Source organism: Rhagoletis zephyria, unplaced genomic scaffold (genome assembly GCF_001687245.7).
Source record: "Rhagoletis zephyria isolate East Lansing unplaced genomic scaffold, Rhagoletis_zephyria_1.1 Rzeph_scaffold_00014, whole genome shotgun sequence".
Taxonomy (NCBI): domain Eukaryota; kingdom Metazoa; phylum Arthropoda; class Insecta; order Diptera; family Tephritidae; genus Rhagoletis; species Rhagoletis zephyria.
In genome coordinates this window covers 95725-119611 of record NW_016157098.1, presented here as the reverse complement: position 1 = coordinate 119611, position 23887 = coordinate 95725, and the positions used below count along the sequence as shown (strand labels likewise).

Genomic DNA, 23887 nt, shown 5'->3' with positions numbered 1-23887 from the left:
TATTACATAAATAAAAACACAACGAGACAAACGTAAACAGGTGTAGAAAGAAAATACATATAAATATGGTAATCCTAGCAGATAGCGAAACTCAGAGCACAAAAACTTATTGACGAAGGTACGAATACTACACATTCCTAACGTTGCCCTTGTTTAAGCTACTGCGAGTAGCAACTGGAGGGCCATTCCATTGTGACTAGTGGGACATTTTACTCCAGAATGTGATCAATTGTGAATTTTAACTATGTCGTCGGAACTTATACACCAGCGAAAGATATTTTTTAACATAGAACGATAACTAATGAATAAAATTGCTTTAACAAAAATACCAAACGATTTTTTAGTTTTATGTAACTATCATTTGAATGAATGTGACTAGTGGGACACTGAAAAGAACTCTATTTTACCCTTGTGTACTCAAAGATGAATTTTAGCCAAAACACTTAATTTTAAGGAACATGTAAAATGCAAGATTTAGCACTCTCGAACATATTTTTTCGAAGAGCGTTCATGCTTTCGCATTTAGCAAATGTATATTTACGCGAGTTCGAAGTCGCATGTTTTTGACAAACAGCCGTGTTCCAGTCGCTTATTCAGATCCGTATCTATCACGATCGATTCGCACAGAGAAGATAATGTGTATAAAACCCTGCTGAAAAGGGAAAAAGAAATTTTAAACAAAAAATTCAATACAAAAACTTTAATTGTTTTAACCATAACCGAAAATTTGTTTGTATATATATTAATTTGTCGGTGCTGTCAATTGAAATTTCCTCAATTAAATAGGAAAAATCAAACAGACTTAGCCAGATTTCCAGCAGTATCACATCGGTGTTGAATTCGCGCAACTTTTCTTTTTCCAAATAATGGAAACTAAAAAATAATAAATCTCTGTATACGCGAAAACCCAATGTGCCACTTTTTCTCATTAAACTATGTTCGAATCGTGGAAATTTTTGCAGATCACAGGGTTGCTTTTAGCATTTAGACTTTTAATGCAGAAACGGAGTTACATTTAGTTGCATTTAGCTGACGAATTTTGTTTGGATAAATGTCCATTTAGAGAAGCATTTAGAGCTAAATGGGCTAAATATGCTTTTACGCGTAAGCAAAAACAACCCATGAAAATGTTTTGGTGGATTTTCATTTTGAACCGAACCGAACCATTTTTTTTTTTTTTGGTGGTTTTTGGTTCGGTTTAGGCAGTTCAAAATAAAAACGGTTCGGTTCGAAGCCAGAAAAAATCGACGGTTCGGTTCAAAAACCGGTTCAGTTCAAAACCGGTTTGCAGCCCTGTTATTATACAAATAGCTAGGCAGCTTATCCGATATTAAACTGAATAGAAAAATACAGTTCCTTGCATTCAAATACTCGAATATCTCACAGTCCAATAGGCGAACCAAATATATAACGTGTAACAGACGCAGTAATTAAAAAACAAAGTTCCGTACTTCGTGCGGATGGGCGAGAGGAGAGCAATTGTTGGGATTAATAATAATGCATTGCGCCAAAATTATAAGGGAAGACTTTAAGATGCTGTTAATTAGTCATCCAACGCCAGTTTTGTTGTTAAAACTTTTTTTTGAATACTCACGAAATAAGCATTAGAGGAATCGCTGCACGTTTGGATAGATCTTCGTGCGTCGTACCAAACTTTATCAAAAACGAAAAATTACGGCAAATTAAAAAGTAATATTCGCACTACGGTCCTTAATACCTCGAGGAAAAGTGCAGAAACAATAAAAAAAAGTGCCTTGTCTTACAAGCGTCAACCAGGACAATTATCAGGTTTATCAATGTTCAGCTCCAAATTTCGCGATCAATATTGAAGAAAGTGCCGTTTCTAACAGAGGCGCACAATTTAACGGAAGGAGTTCGCCAAAAGAAACATGAGAAAAATCGGCATTAGGTAAAAACTTTATAATTAATGTACACTTCACTTCTCAGATATTTCATCTGATGAGAAAAAATTCAATCTTGATGTACCAGATGGTTAAAACTGTTATTGCCGGGATTTGCGAAATGTACTTTCCGAGACGGTGTGGGGTGCTTTCAGCTCCAGTGATACCCTAAAACTTGACTTTACGTCAACACGGATGAGCAGTTCGAGGTACCAGTATTCTCTCTGCCTTACCTTGCTTAAAATTCTTGTTAGTAGACAACAAGGAAATCGTTTGTGGATCATAACATTGACTTGCTTGACTGGCTAGCTCGTTCTGCCAATGTAATTGTTATCTAAAATTTATGAGGACTGATTGTAGGCAAGGTGTATGCTCAAAACAAACAGTACGAAACAGTTGCAGAGCTAAAAGCGCAACACTTTGCGAAAAATTCGCTCTGAAATCTAACTCTACATTCCCACGACCCAAACCGAGTTTTCTCTCACTTGGTTTTAGAATTGTATGTACTAAGGTTACCACATTCAAAGCATTCTCGTTTGCTTATACTGTGTCCATATTGAGAAAACCTAATCATTTTTCCGGGCGCTATATTTACCGTTTAACGTTAATATTATTTTATAATAGAAATACTGATAGACTGTGGTGGACACAATTTTAAAGCGTAAAACTTACCTGCTTTTTTACGCCATATTGCGTTAAAACATCTATAATGGCAATAAAATATATTTCTCGTCTTTCTGAAATTCAAAATATTAAAAAAATTCAGTACGAAATCTTTGAAATTAAATAGGTTAGTAAAAAAATTTTTTGGCTAAGCGAACTCCAGGTAAACGAGTAGCGCACGTAAAAGTCTTCTTACACAATGTGTTTTTCGATCTGTAAATTTAAATTTTCTGATACATATCCATTAGCCTCTATCAGATATTATTAATTTTTAAACAAAATTTTGTAATTTACCCGACCCGTGGGTTTTACAAGTCACTTAAAAAGTTCGGGTATTTTTTTCACACCATGTAATAGATCCCTTTAAAACTTTTAATACAAAACAAAAGAGAATTATAAAATTGCCAATTTAAACTGAAGATTTTCTCGTTCTCACAAGATCTAGTGTGCAATCAAGAATGATAGAGATAACATTTCTGTACTAAAAGTAAACGAAACCGAATTGGTTGTTAAAAGAAAATCTCAGAAGAGCCAATTTTCTTAATATTCAATTGTTCGACAGGAAACGGGATTTAATTGTGCTAAGTCGCAAAAAGATATGATTTAAAATTTCTCAGGCGTAGTTTCCTTTTAGTTCAGACTTGTCGAAATCTTGGTGTGCAATGTAACCTTTCCCAATCTTTAAAATAAATGCTGGTTTTGGAAATATCAGGAGATGGGTCTGTGTTAAATGGAAGAAAATGCAATATTAAAATTAAACCAATTTATCGTCTACCTCAATGAAAAAGACCCTACTTGAAGTTTTTAATTGTGTTTTAGGAATATGCCTTAAATTTGCTCCCAAATGCCCTCCTTACTAAAATTCAAAACGAAATCTTAAGAAATACAAGATGTATTGGCATTCTTAGAGCAGCTCTGTAAGCATTTCCTTCACATATAACTTTAAAGTTTCTTTGTTTTTTTCTGGGAAATTTAAAATTGTATCAAATAGGGTAGTTTGCATTGATGGAGACGATATGTTCTTACCTTCAGTACTTGGAATGGCATAGATGTCAACTTCGTAGACAACTTCTTTGTATTGTGCGCCACGCGGCGAATCTGGCGGTGTATTGTAAGTCCATCTGCAATCGATTTCGTAAACGTGAAGTATATTTATGTTCGTATAAATCACTCTTCATTGAACTCACCTTTCTCCGCTATCACATTCCTCGCTCTCACTGTTTTCACTACGACCAGTCACTTGGGAGTTTTCTCCCTGTAATGCTTCTTCTTCAGCACGAACGCAGTCATGTATGCCGACTAAGAGCGAATAGTCCATTATGTGTAACTTTGTTAAGAGCTGTATTTTGTAGAGAAAATGTGATTAATTAAAATTGTATAGTCAAGAGTTTTTTTTACTTACATCAACATCACTTGATAACGTGTCCAACAACTTCTTTTTTGCTTCTTCCCCAATTTCAATTCTGACTTTTTGCTTCATAAAATCATTGTCTTTATATGTGGGTAAATGCTTTTCTAACTCTTTTTCAGAAGCCTCGCGGTCGACCGTACTGCCTTTTAAATCAAATTTCCTACAAAGTTCATATTAAATGTTTGCCATAAAAACATAGAGCGTGTGTTTCCAATTAATTATAACTTACTTGTGAATTGTTAAATGTGAGCTGAATACATTGCGCATGACCACGAAATAATATTGTCCGCTCTCTACAGTTATCCTGTACATACCCAAATATTGCGGTAGGAGAGTTTTGCCATGCTTTTCCACGACATACTAAAGTCCGTAAACAAAATAGCAAATGTTTTTTGATAGCGAGCAAAGTGCGGGAGATAACAACAAAAAAACAGAATAAAATACATTTTTTAAACGCTAAGTGTCATTCACAGATGCTAATGTGCTAAAGCCTAATGCTGTGACAACTGTCGGCCGTTAAAGCTAAGTACAGAGGATACAATGGCCGTAATGTATGTAAATTACGAATGTCTAATTAGCTTCTTCTATACGAAAACATATCAACCAACAGAAACCACCACATTTCGTAAATGTACTCTTAAATGGCCGAGATCAATAATGCCACTAGAACTAGCAATAATAAAGTGTAATACGACGGACACTAAACAAGTCTTTAGACTATCTAAAAAAAACGGTTGTTTATAAATATGGTCTTATTGGTTTCTAAAATATTCTCCTGCAAGATTTATATACTTTTCCATATGCTCAAAAATGTTTCCTGCGAATAAGTCGGTACCTCAAAAATATGGTTTTTGAACGCATCTCCTGGCGATGAAAATCGTTGTCCGCGCAGTTAATCCTAATTGCCGAATCAGGACTGTACGGCGGATGACCCATCACTTTGATAATTTAAATGCTTAAAAATCATTTGTTTGACGAGATATAACATTGCGTCTTGATGAAAGACCATTTGTCGTTTTTCGCTAATTTTTATCCGGCGCTCCTCGCTCTTATAGGGTCACCTCAAAGCTGGTGTGGGACTGTCTTAAACTTTTGATATTGATCGCCACCAGGAAACGGGTATACCGCATATGGGTACCGGGATACAGTGGAGTCATGGGCAATGAAGTGGAAGATATTCTCGCCAGTAAATGGCTGCACTGGGATTTATAGGCCCAGGACCCTTTACGGGTCTGCCATGGAGCTCCGTTAGGTGAAACTACTATATCTGGATGAAGAACGAAGCGCAACTTTACCTTCCTTCGTTCCGAATATATCAACAAGGAGAACTAAAGAACTCCTTCACCTCAGTAGGAGTGAAGTAAGAATTGTTACAGGCTTTCTTACCGGCCACTGTAGGGCAATGAAACACTTGTCAAACATTGGATTTGTTAACTCTGAACAGTCTAGGTTGTGCAACGAGGAACAGGAAACAGCAGAGCGTATTATCTGCCACTGTGAAGCCTTCACGAGGACCAGACTTCGCTACCTAAGATCCCCGTATCTAGAAGCACACGACCTAAATGGCTTTCAGCCAATAGACCTTGCGAGGTTTCTAAGCAGTAAGTAGATCAAAGATGGCCTGTAGTTGAATAGAGGTTTGTTTTACAATAGATCGCGGTCACTAGGTGACCTGCTCGCTTCTCTAAATCTAATCTAATCTACTCTAAAATAATCTACAGTAGGCTGGATTCCCAATTAACTCATAAAATTGGATGGTGTTCAATAAATTCACGCGGTATGTCTTTGTTTGCGAAAAATGATCAGATATATGAATAGAAATCGTTTCTATTGGGCTGAGGTATTTCTGAATACCCGAAATCTCTTTTTCAATTCACCTTATGCTGAATAAGGAACCTAGCTATGTATCTCTACGAAAAATTATCTGTTCCGAAATCTGTACTCCTAACGTAATTTATTATACCCAACTATAATTATCTAACATGTGCAAGACTATTTTTTGTCAATACTATTCGCAACTCATATTCGTAATAGTCTGAATAAAAGCAACTTTAAGTGTGTCTTTTATTCCTATTTTCGGTAAACTTCTATGTGGCTCTCAAAGTTAAACCCCTTTACAATCTTTTATTAAGTTTCACCTGTGTGTAATCGAAGCTTGCAATCAGTTTTTAAGCAACTTTCCGATGAGCTAGAGACTTGAAACCTCAAACATAGCTCAAAACCCGATGACAACCCAATATGCAAGATGAATTATTTGGCTAGGTGGCGCAGGTGTCGGGATATTTGAAAAATCCGTATTTATGGTCGGATTTGTTTCATATAACTACAGCTGCCATGTAAAGGAGTGCAATTTTGGTGTTGGATTTGTGGAGGGAGAGGGACTGTCGTTCACCCCAGTGCAGTGTTGCCAGGTCTTCGGCACGAGAAAACGTCCCTCTTGGTCTGAAAAAACGTCATTTCCTACCCAAAACCGTCTTTTTCAAATGTATGCACACAGAATTGTTCTTATTCAACTTTAATTGTATACAAAGGTACAAAGGTATATATGTATGTAAGATATATATATATTAAAATGTTATTTCGATAGAGCACATTTAAAATTCATTGTAAACTAGTTTGAGCTCGTTAATATAAACATCATTTCATACATACACTTGTGGTCAGCTGATTAAGTCATCAATATTTTGATCGATTGTGGCTGTTTTCCTTTTGTTTATTTAATGTTTATTATTTTCCCATAAAAGCTTAGCTCATTATATAACAAACAAAAATTATAAAAAATCTGCAAAGTTTCAGGAAGATTTTCAACTTTTTATGCAGATTTTTAAGAATTTTTTTGAGTATGCAGTTTGATAGCCAATTATTTTCCAGGGTAATAATGTGCAAGTTTTAAGTTGCTAAAGAATCGCGTTGATTTTTAATATTTTTTTCTCTTGTAGACATTTGGGTTAGGTGGTCGGTTGTCGAAAATGCTAAATTACGTTCTGCTAAGAAGGAACATAGCAATATGTCAGCCTTTTTCGCGTTCATTATATTTCGACTGCTGAGTGGAAGATCGACCTGTCTCGGCAACCAGTTCGAAAACGCCCTATCTCAAAAAAAATTTCCATAACGCCCTATTTCAGAATTTTATAGAAAAACACTCTACCTCAGAATTTGGTTGAAGAACGCCATATTTCAGAATTCGATTAAAAAATGCCCTATCTTACTTCAAAATGTTTTGAAAAGGTGCTGATGTAGGGCGTTTTTGAATCGGCAGCTGAGATAGGGCCTTTTTGAAACGAATTCTGAAATAGAGCGTTTGTAATCAAATTCTCAAATAGGACGTATTTGAAAAGTTTTTTGAGATAGGGCGTTTTCGAACTGGTTGCCGAGATAAGTCGATCTTCCACTCAGCAGTCGATTTTCAATGAAGTCTTAAAAAAGTCGCTTACTTTTTTTTGAATTTTTATGCTGCTACAGCTTTTTTGGTGCTATTGCGAGCGTGCGTGTTGCAATAGATCATCTCTTCCTGAATTGGCTTTTAATGTGCAATTGCAAACATTGCAATAAGCCTCGTAACCTCAAGTGTTTACAAAACCAGCCTTTGAACGCGGGATCCGTTCCAAGAATCGAAAAAAATACGCATACGCTTAGTTTGCATCGTATTTAAGTCATTTGTGTTCAAAGGGTAAATATCTTTTGAAGAAGCTGCTGCAAAAAACAAAGCTTGTAAAGATTTATTAAGAAAATAATTCAAAATCAGTTCTACTTACAAGATTAAGTAACAGAGAAAAATTACTGGGAAGTTAAAAAACGTAATTTTTTCACACAAAACGTCCGAACGTCAACAAGATACAAAAAACGTCCAAATGACGTTAAAAACGTCAACCTGGCAACGCTGCCCCAGTGTAAGAACGTCTAGCCACAATCCGCATAAAAGCAAAACTCTTCAACATCTCACTAATCTGAACCCATGCACCCAAGGAAGGGATCTTTGGCGCTACTGTCTGAAAATTCAGCCCCCACGACGAAACGTCCGACATCGGACTGTGGCCGATCGACTTCGCCGGGACCCGAAACATGGTAGTATGCAGTACTAGGTTCAAGCATAAAAAGATACATGAAGGTACATGGCTGTCTCCAGATCGAAAACCGAGATACCAAATCGATCAAGTTGTGATAGACGGAAGGCATGCTTCCAGTGTTTTACACGTACGTACACTCCGAGGGCTAAACATCTACTCGGACCACTTCCTTGTTGCAGCCAAGATACGCACCCGCATCTGTGCAGCAAAAAATGTGCGCCCAAAAATGCAAGGAAAGCTTAACGTGGAAAAGCTGCAATCACAACTGACGGCCAATGCATTCGTTACTCGACTCTCACACCTGCTCTCAGGGAGCACTCTTTTTGGATTTCAGTGGTTATAATAAAACAATAAAATAGTTTTAATATAATTTAATGAGAAAATAAAAAAACGTGTTGTTACACTTGTGTGGTATAATGAGAACAGAACGTTTACAATGAATAGAAATTGCAATGTGTATATAAGCCGATAGGCGGCGCTGTTGAATAATAAAGACGTGAAGTAATTTAAATCCAACACTCCCACTAATTATTTCAAGTCTTTCATTCCCAACATCTCTACGTTTTTGATAAACTTCTGAGTTGTTAACGGCTTAGTAAAAACATCGCCCAATTGGTCTTCACTGCAAACGTAGTAAATCGAAATCTTCTTCGACTCGTATAGCTGCCGAATAAAATGTAGTCGAACATCGATGTGTTTGGTTCGTTGATGCAATTCCGAATTTTTGATAAGTCGAATTGCGCTCTGATTGTCGATGTAAAGTGACGGTGGGCTTTCTTGTGCATAGCCTACGTCACGAAGTAACTGATGTAACCAAACTGCTTCCTTTGCACCTTCACATGCTGCCATAAATTCAGCCTCAGTGGTTGAAAGTGCTACTGTTTTCTGGCGGTGACTCTTCCAGGTAATAACACCTCCACCCACCAAAAATACGTAACCTGTGGTAGATTTTCGCGTATCAACATCACGCGCAAAGTCAGAGTCAGAATATCCTTTCAATGTCGTGGAAGGACCAGAGTATTGAATTCCTCGTTCAGCTGTCCCATTCAAGTANTTTTGATTTGAATTTCGCACTGAAAGCCACATCTGATGGTGTATCATCCACTTTGTTCATTTGATCCTCCTCCAGCTGCAAACGAGCCATCAAACTATCCAACGTTCTTGCTTCTTTTATGTTGTACCAAACTGTCTTGAAGTTACGAAATTTGGGTGTCAAACTGCTAATGATCCGCACCATTTTAATGTTCTCAGATAGTTTTTCACCTTGGTCTTCGATTTCATGTGCCATTCTACTCACCTTTGACACATACGACGTAACTGATTCGCCCTCAGTCATTTTCAAAGAAAAATATTCCTCATATAGATTCATAATGCGCACCTCGCTACGTTTTTCATGCAAATTAGACAACTTATCTGCAATCTCTTTCGCAGTCTTACACATAAGAATATGATTCGCTTGTTCATTGTCCACCGATGAAATTAAAATCGCCATTGCTTTGCCATCATTTCTGTCGTATTGACTTTTCTCAGCAGCACTTGCAGTTTCACCAGGAACATTGCCGGCCATGACGTCCATCAGGCCTCTGGATTTCATCACAGCATCAATTTGGAACTTCCACAACTTGTAATTCATACCATTTAATTTGTGATGAGTGACGGCTACACCATTGCCAGGTTTTTCGTCTACTAAATCCATTTTGTGTAATAAACAATAAGCAAATACTACGGTACGGCGACACGACTATGTATTTGACAATTTCTATTAAAATTTACAACTTATCTGGTGCAAGAATGTTCTCGAGTTTTTAACCAACACGTGGGCTTTCATACACGCATATATGTACATACATATATATTCATATACCACAGCAAAGCGCGAACCAATCTTCACTACGATGAATATGGCTTATTCAGTAGAATTACTTAGATTTTCCAACTTTTAAGTGTTCTTCAATTTTACTCGATAAATACAGCCACTGGGCCCAAAACCTTTTGGATTTCAGTGGTTATAATAAAACAATAAAATAGTTTTAATATAATTTAATGAGAAAATAAAAAAACGTGTTGTTACACTTGTGTGGTATAATGAGAACAGAACGTTTACAATGAATAGAAATTGCAATGTGTATATAAGCCGATAGGCGGCGCTGTTGAATAATAAAGACGTGAAGTAATTTAAATCCAACAACTCTTTAACAAACCGACATATGCGAACAGTGGAACCACACTTCCCGTTCATTAAGTACCACCGCCGAAGTAGTGGGAAAGCCCGAAAGAACAACTGGTACGATGAGGAGTGTCTAGAAGCTGCAGAGAAAATATATGTGGCCTACAGAACCACGCTGCGATCGGCGCAACACGAGCTATATAGGACCGCTATAGTTAACTGACGTGGGAAGCGAGACGTATTTGCCACAACAAGAAGACGCCGAAATACGTGATTGCAAAGAGCTTGAAATGCTGGTCAATAGGAGAAGCGCCCGAAAGTTTTATCACAGAGGCGACTTACGGAAGGTTTCAAGAAAAGGGCGAACTCTTGTAAGAACAACAAGGGAACCTAGTCACTGATGTCCAGATCGCACTTAAAATATGGAGGGAACTGAACGGAGTCGATGTTCTACCACCTAACTATGACGAGGTACGAAAAACAAGAAAGCTGCTGGAGCTGACTGCCTGCCAACCGAGCTAATCAAGTACGGCGGCGAGGAGTTGGTAAGGTGCATGCATCAGCTCTTTTGCAGAATATGTCAGATGAACGCATGCCCGAAGACTGGAATTTAAGTGTGCTCTGCCCAATCTACAAGAAAGATGACCGCGGCATTCGCGCCAACTACCGCGGGATCAGCCTTCTAAGCATAGGTTACAGGGTCTTATCGAGCGTATTGTGTGAAAGACTGAAGCCCACCGTCAACGAACTGATTGGGCCTTATCAGTGTGCGAGAATAGGATCGACACGCCGATTCGTCGATTTAAAATCCGCTTTCGACAGCACGAAAATATGTAATTTCCCCGCGAATCTAATAGGGCTGTGTAAAATGTCGTTGAGCAATGCCACCAGCTCCGTCAGAATTGAAAAGGACCTCTCCGAGCCGTTTGATACCAAACGAGGTTTCAGACACGGTGGCTCCCTTTCGTGAGATTTCTTTAATCTGATGTTGGAGAAGATAATAAGTGCCGCGGAACTGAACCATTTCTACACTGAACTGAAGAATTTACTACAAGAGCGTACAATTGCTGGGGTGTGCCGGTGACATCGACATCATCGGTAACAAAAACCGCGAAGTCTGTTCTGCCCTTACCTAGGTGGATAAGGAAGCAAAGCGAATGGGTCTGGTGGTAAACGAGGACAAGACGAAGTATCTCCTGTCCCCAATCAGTCAGCGGATTAGCGCCTTGGCCACTACGTCACTGTTGACAGTTATAATTTCGAGAAAGTAGAGAATTTCGTATACTTGGGAACCAGCTTTAACCCCGATAATAATGTCAGCATCAAAACCCAACGCAGAATCACTCTTGCCAACAAGTGCTACTTTGTACTGAGTACGCAATTGAGAAGTGGACGACTTTACTTCATCGTACAAAAATCACTCTCAATCAGTCATTCATCATGCCCATGCTGGTGTATGGCGCTGAGGCATGGACAATGAAAACATCTGATGAAGCACGGCTTGGAGTTTTCGAGGAAAAGATTTACGGGCATTTACGCACTGGCGAATACCGCAGACGATTTAACGATGAGCTGTATGAGCTTTGCAACGATATAGACATAGTACAGCGAATTAAAATCCAGCGGCTACGCTGGCTATGTGGAAACGCTCCAGCTCTGAAAGTATTAATCGCGGGTCGCGATGCTGGTAACAGAGGAAGAGGAAGGCTTCCTCTGCGTTGGAAAAACCAGGTTGAGAAGTACTTGGCTCCACTTGCCATTTTCAATTGGCACATAAGAGAAATGACTGGCGAGCTGTTTTGGACTCGGCCAAAATCGCCAAAGCTTTACAACGTTATAGACATAGTACAGCGAATTAAAATCCAGCGGCTACGCTGGCTATGTAGAAACGCTCCAGCTCTGAAAGTATTCATCGCGGGTCGCGATGCTTGTAACAGAGGAAGAGGAAGGCTTCCTCTGCGTTGGAAAAACCAGGTTGAGAAGGACTTGGCTCCACTTGGCATTTTAAATTGGCACATAAGAGAAATGACTGGCGAGCTGTTTTGGACTCGGCCAAAATCGCTAAGGCGGTTACAGCGCCAATAAAGGGGAAGAAGATGTTTGTTTTTTGTAATTCTCGTTTGTGTTATTTTTGTGTGTGTTGTTGAGACATGGAATCCATTATGTGGGATCCAACGCGCTCTTAGCTTTAAATGTTCATGCAATTTAATATGTATGGTAGGAGCTCTAATGCCTAGGACCGCCTCAATCTCCCTATGTGTCACATGACGATATTCCATTGTTTTCTGGCGTACAAACCGATGTAGAACGACCTTCTCGATGCTCATCGGCGAGCGAAGTACGACCAGGCTTTTATGGATTATACCTATTATACACACTGGCCCAAGATGGCGTTTCATCACAAAAAATGGAAAGAAGTTCGTCGATGCACTATTGTTGTGTTGATCGACGTCCAGAGTTGTAAACAATCATTCAATTTGAAATATTCATTTTTTTGTCTACTTAAAAAGTAACTGTAAACAACACAAAGAGCGCTCATACTGTAAAACGTATTGAGTACGTGAATGGTAAAAAATTTAAAATTTTACAATGCAAATGTCTGATCGCCTCAAATTACATTGATGTAGACTAGTTTAGTGACCTTCGTATTATTATTAAACACACATAAGTGTAATTATTACAAAATTATACATAGTAACATCCTAGTATACTTACGGGATGATATTGCTTTAAGAACGCATGCATACGCTCGATTTCCTCCGACGTCAAGCTCTTAATTATGAAAAATTTATCATAGCTTTGGTAGAATTGTGCACCCGATTTTCCTGATGATTCAATGCGTACTGGCTGCGAACGAGTTAAGGATTCGCGATAGTCGACATCATCAACACTAAATCTTTCACGCAAATTTCGAAATACTAAAGGACAGTATTCTTTTACTTTAAAGTGTGACGGCATATTTTCCCTAAAATCAATGAATAAGTTAGATATTTTAAGTGAATAATTTAGAAATGAACGTAAAATTAATAACACGTTTAAGAAAACCTATTCAAATACAGTATGCATAACGGGTTATTCATTTTGTGCTTGGGAAAATAAAACCCCGTCATCTTACTTTAATCAAATATCATTCAAACTGGTAGTTGTTTAGTTAAAGGTTTTCTTTGCGACCCAACGCATTAAAATTACTCCCTTAAAAGAGCACTCCGATATTTTATAGTCTTATTAATAAAATTGTAGTTTAAAAAACTAAAACCTCCCTATTATAATTGCCATTCGTACTGTCATCAGGTATGTAACTTGAGAATAGAAATCGCTGCATCTTTTAGGCGCATCAATATTACATACTTACATCCCGAGCTAATAAAAGGAAGGTAAAAAAAATAACATAAATGACAAATTAAATATTATTTTTCTTGGGCCAAGATTGAAAATTCAATGCTGTTGGATTATGCGTCGAAACGCGTAGGAGAAGAATAAACACTTTTTTATTTAATATAACCAGCCAAAAAGCTCCAAATCCAATAGCATCAAGTTAAAATTTTTATTTGAAACCACGCCATGCCATGAAAAACAGCTTCCCATAAAAATACAATCGCCGTTCGGAGTCGGCGTAAAACTGTAGGTCCCTCCGCTTTGTGTGCCAACATCAAGGCGCACGCCACAAATCGGAGGAGAAGCTCGGCCAAACACTAACATATGTGTAAGCGCCGATCTTTTACTATTATTTGAAACCAAAAATTACTTAAGTTTTATGGAGTTTACAATGGAGCCACAATTTGGCTTAACGCAGATGCCCCCAAGTACGTTTCCAGAGTCCATTAAAAATAGTGCCTACTGAGCGTTTCTGTAATAACTTTACTTTATTATACGAGCCACAAACATATAATTAAAGTATAGTTTCTACGTGTGAAAAAATCTTCAAATGGGCTACCGTACCTAGCCTTGCAAACTCGTCAGCTTTGCAATTTCCCCCAACACAGTGTATCCAGTTACCAATATTGAGTTCTATAATGCTGGACCACTTCGTTCAAATATCTGGCAATTCAATAAAGAACTTTGCGTTGTTCGTGAGAATAAAGCTTTCAGGCTTCTCAATCGGAGGACGCGTTTCTTTTCTGAAGGTCTTCGCACGATGCTCCGTGCTACCTGATGGACGGTCAACACTTCCGTTGTTGTTGTTGTTGTAGCGGCTACAACAACCCCGCCCAGATTGGTTAGTATCTCAGTCGTTGTGGTCAAGCTCAACTAACGGAAGACCCAAGAAGCGTGCAGCCTCTATAGGGCCTGACCATAGGGACAGAGGCGTTAGCCGTGTGGGGTTATCCGGGCATATGAAGAGAAGTTTCGAGTCGTGGGGTGTCGAATGCCGGACACTAATTTGGCACATCTGCATCTAATCTGCTGAGGTATGAGTTTAACCTGCTGCAGTAGCCCGAGCGAAATTGTGCTATTGTGGTTCTAGTCTCCCGAGGCAGGTGGTTGTGTGCCTAGAACGGCATTCACAGGTCTGGAGTGTAAACTGGAGACCGACTCCCTGTTAATGCCGCTAAGGGCCTGTCGGTAAGCTGACGGGTCCAAAGGTTGGTTTATGAACCTCTGGACTTCGTCCGTCAGTTCATATAGATACCTTCTGACGAGCCTTGGCGAGGGCTGCTCTGAAAGCAAGTGTCTGTTCGGGTGTCCACATCTGTGGCTCCCTACTAGGAATTGCTTGCACAGCATTGTGTTGCGCTCCTTTATGGGGAGCATTTTCACCTCCTCATGCAGCTGGCGACATCAGAAGACATCCAGTCGCTGTCCGAAGTGTAGTGTTTTGTGTCGTCTGCAGCTTCATCCACTGCGTCCTACTAGTCCCCGGCGACCACACTGATGCTGCGTAATTTAAAATCGGCCGGCCAATTGCCTTGTATGTTGCCAGCAACGTTTCACTGTCTTTGCCCCAGGTACTGCCGGCTGGCGTCTTGAGGACCTTGTTGCGGCTCTGTACTTTGTTGACAATTGCGGTTGCGTGCGCAGAGAAGGAGAGCAGACTGTCGAAGGTTACTCCGAGTATTTTGGGGTTATTCACCGTCGAATTGGTGTCATCGACGTGAATTCCCAGTAGTAGTCTGACCTCCTTCGTCCAGGTAGTAAACAAGGTCGCAGAGGATTGTCTAGAGGATAGGGTTAGGCTCCTAGCAGTGAAGAAGCGAGAAAACTCGGAGAGATACCCGTTTAGTTGCGAGCACAAGTCATCAATTCCATTCCCAGACGCCATTATCGAACAATCGTCAGCGTAAGACAATCGAGACTTCCTCTGGGGGTTGGAAATATAATAGTTAAACAGTAATGGGGAAAGCACACCACCCAGTGGAACCCCCAGTTTTATTTTTCTTGGTTTACTCGATTTGTCTCTAAACATTACCACTCTCCCCATCTTTTTTAAATAGTCTGCTCCCGCAGGACCCAAAGTTATCAGCATCAACATACATATTCCGTCGGGACCCATGGCTTTGGAGGCTTTCGCCTTCCCGATGGCTACCTGAACTTCACCTCAAGTGAAAACAAGGGGGGCCCAAGTTGTTGGCAGTTTGGGCAGCCTTCTGGTCACTCGACGCTTGGCTGTGTCCGCCGGAGGATGCAGTATAAATTGCCGGCTCAAATAGCTCGCGCATCGCTCCGGGTCCGACCCTGTCGTCGCGCTTCGTCGGATTGGACAGTGTCCTCACGGTTGACCAAAGCTTACTCATACCAGAGGCGAAGTTACAGGTGTTCAGCTGCTCTTCCAACTCTCTCCGCTTATGTACGTTCACAAGCTGCCGAATCCCCGCGCTGATACGGGGATTTCCGGCATCGACCTGACGAAGGTTGTCACACTCATCGGCGAGACAGCCGCTTCATCAGGGAATTTTGAACCGTGGTCCGTTATGTATTCTGCTGGTACGAAGCGAGCTGCAGCAGCAGTGACAACCCTGCGGAACTCACTTTCACCTAGGTGGACGTCGTTTCGTGTGGGGAGCGCAGCGAAGGTGCTTTCAGTAAATTCTGCGAAGCCTTTCCAATCAGCTTTAGTAAAGTTGATATTGGTCCGGTGTTCCGCGGAAGCAAAGTCGTCTGGTTTATCGATCGAGGTGATTATGGGCAGATGGTCTGATGCTAAGGTCAGCATAGGTCGCCATGATACGCCGTTTATCAGACCGCCGCTGACTATTGTTATGTCTGGCGAGCTGTTGCATCTGCCCCTAATCCTGGTGGGTGCGTCGTCGTTCATTGTGCAGAATATCGAATCCTCTATCTGCTCAGCCAAGTCTGTTCCCCTACGATCGTTTGACAGGCTTGAATGCCAAAGATCGTGGTGCGCATTAAAGTCACTAACTTCAAAACGGGTTTCACCTCTGAGGAGCGCACCTATTTCAGGGTGATATCCTGCCGGGTAGCTAGTGACAGGATAGCGATGCCCTGGCATTCGAGGGTGGTATCCCTTCGGTCGATGTCTGCTTCGATAAGACTGTATTAAAAGGCTCCGTACGCTCTTGTTGAGAGTCGCCTTTATTCTGCCATTGCTTCTTACATTGAGTTTATTCTTACTGCTAGCATGCTTACAGTCTACCGCTGTAGATAAAAGCTTAACTTCCCTAATTAGTAGTAACGAAGATGACTCTATTACAATTATACACTACACCTTCGCCATACGGAAGAATGATCTATATAGATGGATTATTCTTAGATGATGCTAGAGCTCAGCGAGTATATACATACGTACATTTGTAAAAGTGTATCTAGGCTTTTTACCGTGTAAGGGCCTACGTATACGTTATCCAACTTATGCCCTTAGTTATTTCTTATTAATACTTTACTACCGACTGATAATTGTATTTCATTCGTATACTCATCGTATTTGCTCTTTTGTATACCCTTAAACTTTTCAATTAGTTTCCTCGCTCTTATCTGAGCTAGTTGAAGCCGGAATTTGACTTCTTTTGCGTATGCTTCTATGTTATATTCGATGTGTTCGATGCTATTTGTTGTTAGAAATTCCGGTATATTTGAAATTTTTCCAAAAACTAATCCAAAAGGACAATAGCTATGAGTAGTTGACGGTGTTGTGTTGTAGCAAGCCAATTGTCCCAGTCATGTAGTAGTTCAGCCAAGTGTGCCAGTCATGCCTACCTGCAATATATGATCTAATATATTCGTTAAACATTCTATGGCTTCTTTTAACTGTAACTACAGTTTGATGATGATAAGCCGCAGCTTTTAGTTATATTTAAATTTTGCATAGCTCTTCTAACACCTGATTTTTATATTTAGTACCCATGTCTGACAAAATTTTATTTGGTACCCCAAATATAAGAACACATCTTTCCAGTATATTTTTAGCTACTATTTTTGCGGTTTTGTCAGGCATTGACACTGAAATTAAGTATTTTGTATTCGTATTCGTTGCCAGATTCTGTTCTTGGTAGAGGTCCGATGGTGTCAACTATAATTGTATTGAATGAACTTACGGGAGTTTCGGTTTTAATTAATGGTTGTTTGGTATTAATCAATGTCTTATTTTTCTGATAATCGGTACACTGTTTTACGTATTTTGTTATATCTTTTGTCATGCCTTTCCAAAAATGGTAACGTCTGATTTTTTGTAGTAACCTAGTAACCCAGGGTGGCCACCAAAAGCAGGGTCATCATGGTATCTTTTTATAATGTTCATCTTTTCCTTTTTATTTGTAATTGTCGATATTTTTGGTGATAGCGCTATCGTTAAAGTTTTTAATAATTTTTCCCTTATTTCTTTAAAAATTTTAATCCGGATTTTATCAAATATGTCTTCGTTAAGAGAAATTCTAATTTTCCTAATTTTCAAGCTACTGGCTTCTTTCTCCAGCCTTGGAAAAAATAAATCTAAATTTATATCTCCATTAGTAGCATATTCGTTTGCAGCGATGCTGCCTAAAATTGTCTTTCTATGTCTAATTACACATTTATTAGCATAAAACTTTAAGCAAACCATTTTCCTAACTTTTTGAATAGTGATTGCCTCATAAACTTTAGGAAAATATACTGCAATGTTTGTGTTTGTGTGATCTGGTTTTATTGCATTATTTTGTATTTGTTTCATTTGTGATCGGGTTGTGACTTTAAAAATATTGGTTTTAGCTTCAGCTATTTGCTTTATATCTCTTAAATCGATGTGGGACAACGCATCAGCAATGTAATTTTCCTTTCCTTTGATATATTCTATTGTGAAATCATATTCCTCTAGGCCTAATCTCATTCTGGTTAATTTCGATGACGGGTTTTTCATCGTAAACAAATACGTGAGTGGTCTGTGATCACTTTTAACTAAAAATTGTATTCCATAAATATACGGGCTAAAATGCGTGATTGTCCAGTGTATAGCTGCGAGCTCTTGTTCTATCGTACTTTTATTACTCTCACCTTTTGTGAAAGCTCTTGACGCAAAAGCTATTGGTAATTGGTCGACTCCGTACGTTTGACTTAAAACAGCCCCACAGGCTAACTTACTGGCGTCGGTCGTTAATACGAACGCTTTTTCAAAATCGGCATACTTCAAGAGCGGTGGATCTATCAGTGAAGATTTCAAATATGTAGTTGAAGGCCTTTTCGCAGTCGTTTGACCATGTAAATTATACACCTTTCCAAAAAGATACACCTTGCCTAGCTTAGTTAGGTGCCGCGCATACTCTGCAAAGCTGCGAATAAAGCGCCTATAGTAATTAACAGAGGATACAAAGCGTTTCGCCTCTTCACTATTTTTGGGTTTCGGGTAGTTTTTAATATCAAACTTGCTGTCGTCGGGCAAAATTTCTTTATCTGTACATTTGTGACCCAGATACGTTACCTCGTGAATAAAAGCGTGCACTGTTCCGGATATAGTTTCAAGTTGTATTTTCTGCATATTTCAAAAACATTTTATAAATTATTCAGCATGTGCTTTTCTGAACAACCTAGAACCACTTGTGCAGGTGTTAAGCCCGCGAAAGTTAACGTCATCATGCGCTGAAATTAATTTGGAGCGCCTTTAATCCCAAACGGAAGCCGCTTAAACCGGAGTGAGCCTTTTTCGGTGGAAAATGACCCTACTCTATCTCTACTATTTTCATCAAGCTAAATTTGATGAAACCCTGTCATTAGATCCAAGCAAGAAAAATACTTGGCTCTGCCTAGTTGATCTAAAATATCATCTATGCGTGGCAACGGAAATTTATCTGCAAGAAGTTTCTTATTTATCTGCCTATAGTCCACTACTAAACGCCATCGTTTCTCTGGTTTTCCAGGTAATGTCTTTTTAGGAACTAGCAGAATTGGGCTATTGTACTGATATGGATGGTTCTACTATATCATCTTCTTACAACTTATCGATTTGTTTTTGCACATCCGATTTCTGAGAGTAAGGTATTCTGTAGTTTTTGATGTAAACCGGTGTAGTGTCTTTAAGCCTCAGCTTTTGTCGATAAAAATTATTCCCACTTATTTCTTCATTCTCTAGTCCGAAAACGCCAGTAAACTGAGTACATAAGTTAATTAGTTTTTGCTTTACAAACGCTGAGATAGTTTATCCATTACATTCGCATCTCTACTTGTACTTACTTGTTTTTCTATGTAGATATGGAACTTTTCTATAAAAACATTCTCGTTATTTGTGTTTATAATATGGACTATTGGATACGATCTTGAAACTATTGTACTAGCTACGTATATTCCGCTTCGAAGTTGTTGGAGCGGTATGAATGCATCCTATTCATCAAAATCAACTTTAATGTGTCTTACTACCTCGGATCGTGCTGGGAGTGATAACGAATTGGGAGACGGTGCGCTGTGCATTGGGATTGCGATATCCTCTGGAAAATTTTGTGGTCGTAAAACTAACCAATCCTGCTGACGCCCGTATTCCAATTTGCAGATAAATTTTTTCAAAAAGTCTAGTCCCACAATTCCATTGCTTGGAATAGGGAAACTATCTTCTACAACATGTAAGTCGTTATTAATTAATATATTTTCAACTTTTAAATCAGTATTAACATATCCAATAGTGGTTAAGGATTCTTGACCTATACCAGTTAAGGTAGTTCTAATGTTCGTATTTATTTGTAGGTTTTTGTTAATGCAGTTGTGCTTTATGGGCGAGATATCCGCCCCAGTGTCAACTAAAAAGGTTGTTTTCCGGGTACCAAAAGTTGTGAAAATCGAAATATAACTGCTGAGATGTAGATTTAAGTGGAAAATATGATTAGAGTATGTTTTTAGTTTTGAATATTCGAGGTACTGTCCGTGTTTTCCGAATGCTCTACTTCGTTTACGTAGCGTACATGTCTTGGTGCGGAACTACTGTTTCGATTTCGAGTCCTCCTCTGTAGTAACTACGGCCACTCGTAAACCCACGTCTACGATTGCCATTGCAGTTGCTGTTAATAAACTGAGCATTTAATTTACTTCCGCTAAGAAATAAAACTGAACCGTCATTTGTTTCGTTGCAACTGTTCACAAACTTTGTAACAGCCTCGTTCCTTTTAGTAAATTGACCAGATTTCAAAATTAACTTTACTTCATTATTGCTCGCGTTCTTAGACATTGCTTGGACTGCCACTTTAGTGGAATATTTTTCTGCCAACTGAGGAGGCAATCCATCTGCTATGTACGCAGATCCCAAACATTTTGTTAGGTCTTCAATTTCTTTCGTGAAAGCATTCGCGGATTTGTTATTTTGTTTGATGTTTAAAACCCCTGCTGATAGTACTTCAACAGATACACCTCTAACGGAGCTCTCTAGTTTCGCAATTATTGCTAAAATTGTATCTTCCGTAGAAATCAAATTTCGAGCTGTGCCCTTAAGTTTTGTTTTTACTAGTTGCACTGCGACTGTATCATGCGTTTCTTTTATTGAATCTACTAACCTTAGCGCATCTAAGAAGCCTCGCAAATGTTCCTGCCTACCATCGAATTCGGGTATCAGCCTCGATGCCGTATTTAGAATTTCAATCACGGTTTGTGACATTTTGCTGGTACGTTGCGTTTCTCCCACACACTATCTTCTTCGGAATCACTTGATTCCTCTACTATTGTATATAAAATGGGCGTACCAAGTTCAAATGGTATTTTTATGTTAATATTTTGTTTCGCAAATGTTTTAAGTATTTTGTCTCGTACCTCTGAATAGATTTGTTCTGCTTGCCTCTTTTGGCTTTCAAGACTGTGATCATTATTTGCGTTTAAAATTCCGCGAATTTAGTTGGCGTTTTCTATTATTATTTGAACATGCTTTTGCACGGTTTCACTTTTTATGTGTATCTTTTTATTTAAACATTTGCGAGATTTCTCGAAAATTTTCCTAAGTTGGTTAATTTTTTCCTCTCCATCAACTCACTAACAAAAGAACTTCGAAAATTGTGCACACCTACAAACAGTTTAAGCGAGTGCCGCTAGGTCGAAAAGTTTAAGCTCTGTCTTTCGTGTATACATATACCACTTGGTGAGAAAATTGTAAACCAGAAGAAATAAACTTAATAATTAGCCCTTAAACTAAAATAAATGCTTAACGGTAATGAAAAGAACTTACAATGAAATAGGTACAGCAATTACGTATACATAATATGTATATATTATATACATATGTAAGAACTGCTTCAGTTGAAATCTGGCAGGTATTAAGTAACAAAAAAACTAATTTAAATATGAATAACTCGAAAACTTCGAAACTTTTATAGAACCTTATTTTATTTCTATTTAGATGAAAGATTTACAAATATTATTAGAATTAACTTCCACGCCAAAATACCCGTACTTTAGAGATGAGCCCGCCATTCATACTTGGACATCCCTTTCGTTGATCGATTGAGCCTATTTTCGCCACATTCTGCGGAACTGCGATATTCTTGGAGGTGTGCATTATGTTTCTTTTTTTAATTTTGATTTCATATAGGCCCAATAACGCGCGATCGTTTAGAGCTCTGGGCAATTCGGAGGATTGGACTCTTTTAGTAAAATCTTGATTCCATTTTGTGCATAAAACTCTTGCGTTTTTTTGCGCAATGGCTTGTTGCCAAATCAGGCCAAAACAATACAGGCTCTCAGAACAACACTCCAGGTGCGACAACACGTTCAGAGAGATTCGGATTCCTCTCCAAAGTCCTTGGAACAGCCTTCTCCACTATCTTATTTATAGTGCCTGATTTCCGCCAGATTCCGCCTTTCTCTCAATGCTGCAATTTTTCTTGATATTTGACAATACATTTTGTACCGTCGACCTTCCAGTTTCCAGCAATTTTACTAACCGACATTGAGAGATGTGTGGATTTTTCATGAATTAGTCCAAAATCAGTTTTCTTTGCTGAAGGTATTTGCTCTCCACATCAGTTATTTTTAAAGCATATGAAAATTAACTGTAATAAAAAACAACGATAGCAAAATCAGCACACTAAATAAACGGCTGATCGTATGTATGTATGTACATTGTGCGTTTTCAAACGATTAATAAGAAATAAAAAAAATAAAATCATCACCGCTTCCAATCCATCACGTGGCCTGCCGCCTAATCTATTTGCTTTGCTTATTTGCACATTTTTTTCTGCTTCACTTGCAAATCCTCTGGCAACTCGATTTTGCTGTGCAAATATGCGCTGATACAGGTAGAAGTTTAAAGTTTTGCATAGTGTTACTGTAACTGATGTTGCGCCAAAAATTTACGATTTTGTGCTCCGCTTGTTCTTTCTAGTTGCTTCTGCTCCAGGCATTATCATTAAAGAACCGCTACGCCAAGAAAAAATCGTAGCGCTGTTCAGGTACGAGCGCTGATTACAAAGAATGTTCCAGAGCTCAATAGTTGGCCACCAATATATCACACATGGAAAGTTTACGCTCTTGCCATTATTTTTAATGTAATTGACTCCCAACAAATCCACCATTAACCGTAAAGTGGATGGCCATTTCACTTTTAATATTTAGAAAAATATTTAATTTAAAAATTCTTGATTTTCAACACCTGGAAGCTCCTGGAAGGATCGCCATGTATTAAATGGCTCCGTACGTTCTTGTTGAGAGTCGCCTTTATTCTGACATTGCTTCTTATCAGCTGTAGATAAAAGCTTAACTTATCTAATTAGTAGTAACGAAGATGACTCTATTACAATTAAACACTACAAGACGATACTGCACTCGCTCGCGATCTCGAAGGTGCACATTGTATCCGGCGCAATTCAACAATGTTGAATTACTGTGCAACTTCGTCTCTTGGACCGCAGCTATCAATATTCCATGCCTTCCCATAAAGGAGATAACCTCGATCTTGCTCTGAAGTCCGTTACAGTTGAATTGAAGGAGCTTCGTGTGGATCGGGAGACGTGTTGTTATGCGGGGGGTTCCGCCCTGTGGTGGTAGTGGGTGGCGTCGCAGTTGGGGTATGCGACCATGCAGCACAACATGGGCCCTCGAAGTACCTCGTCTAATCTCGCGCGGTGCGCAGACCTGAACATGCCCTAAAGTGGCAGCAGCTAAGACAGGTATTGCATTTGACTGATGTCACGTTACAGAATATCCTGGTCTGACACACCGTGCAGATTGTAGGAGGAACCAGGAGTTGTTGGCGACGGCGTGTGGGTGGTGGTGCGGTTGAGTGGTCTTTCGTGGTTGTGGTGTGATCTATTGTGTTGTTGTGTTGTAATGATGTGGTGTTTGTGTT

General features: G+C 39.1%; 1 protein-coding gene across 3 annotated transcripts in view; it reads right to left on the bottom strand.

Moving 5' to 3' along the window:
- Positions 1 to 23887, bottom strand: part of PIP4K (phosphatidylinositol 5-phosphate 4-kinase) — a 122884-nt gene that overhangs the window by 4802 nt on the left and 94195 nt on the right. For all 3 annotated transcript variants that reach the window (XM_017612033.1, XM_017612016.1, XM_017612025.1), the window contains exons 4-9: positions 12925 to 13174; positions 4205 to 4335; positions 3967 to 4135; positions 3752 to 3903; positions 3591 to 3685; positions 2574 to 2638 (exon numbers count right to left, since the gene is read on the bottom strand). In XM_017612033.1, the coding sequence (XP_017467522.1) occupies positions 2574 to 2638; positions 3591 to 3685; positions 3752 to 3903; positions 3967 to 4135; positions 4205 to 4335; positions 12925 to 13174 (862 nt within the window). The remainder of the gene's footprint in view (positions 1 to 2573; positions 2639 to 3590; positions 3686 to 3751; positions 3904 to 3966; positions 4136 to 4204; positions 4336 to 12924; positions 13175 to 23887) is intronic.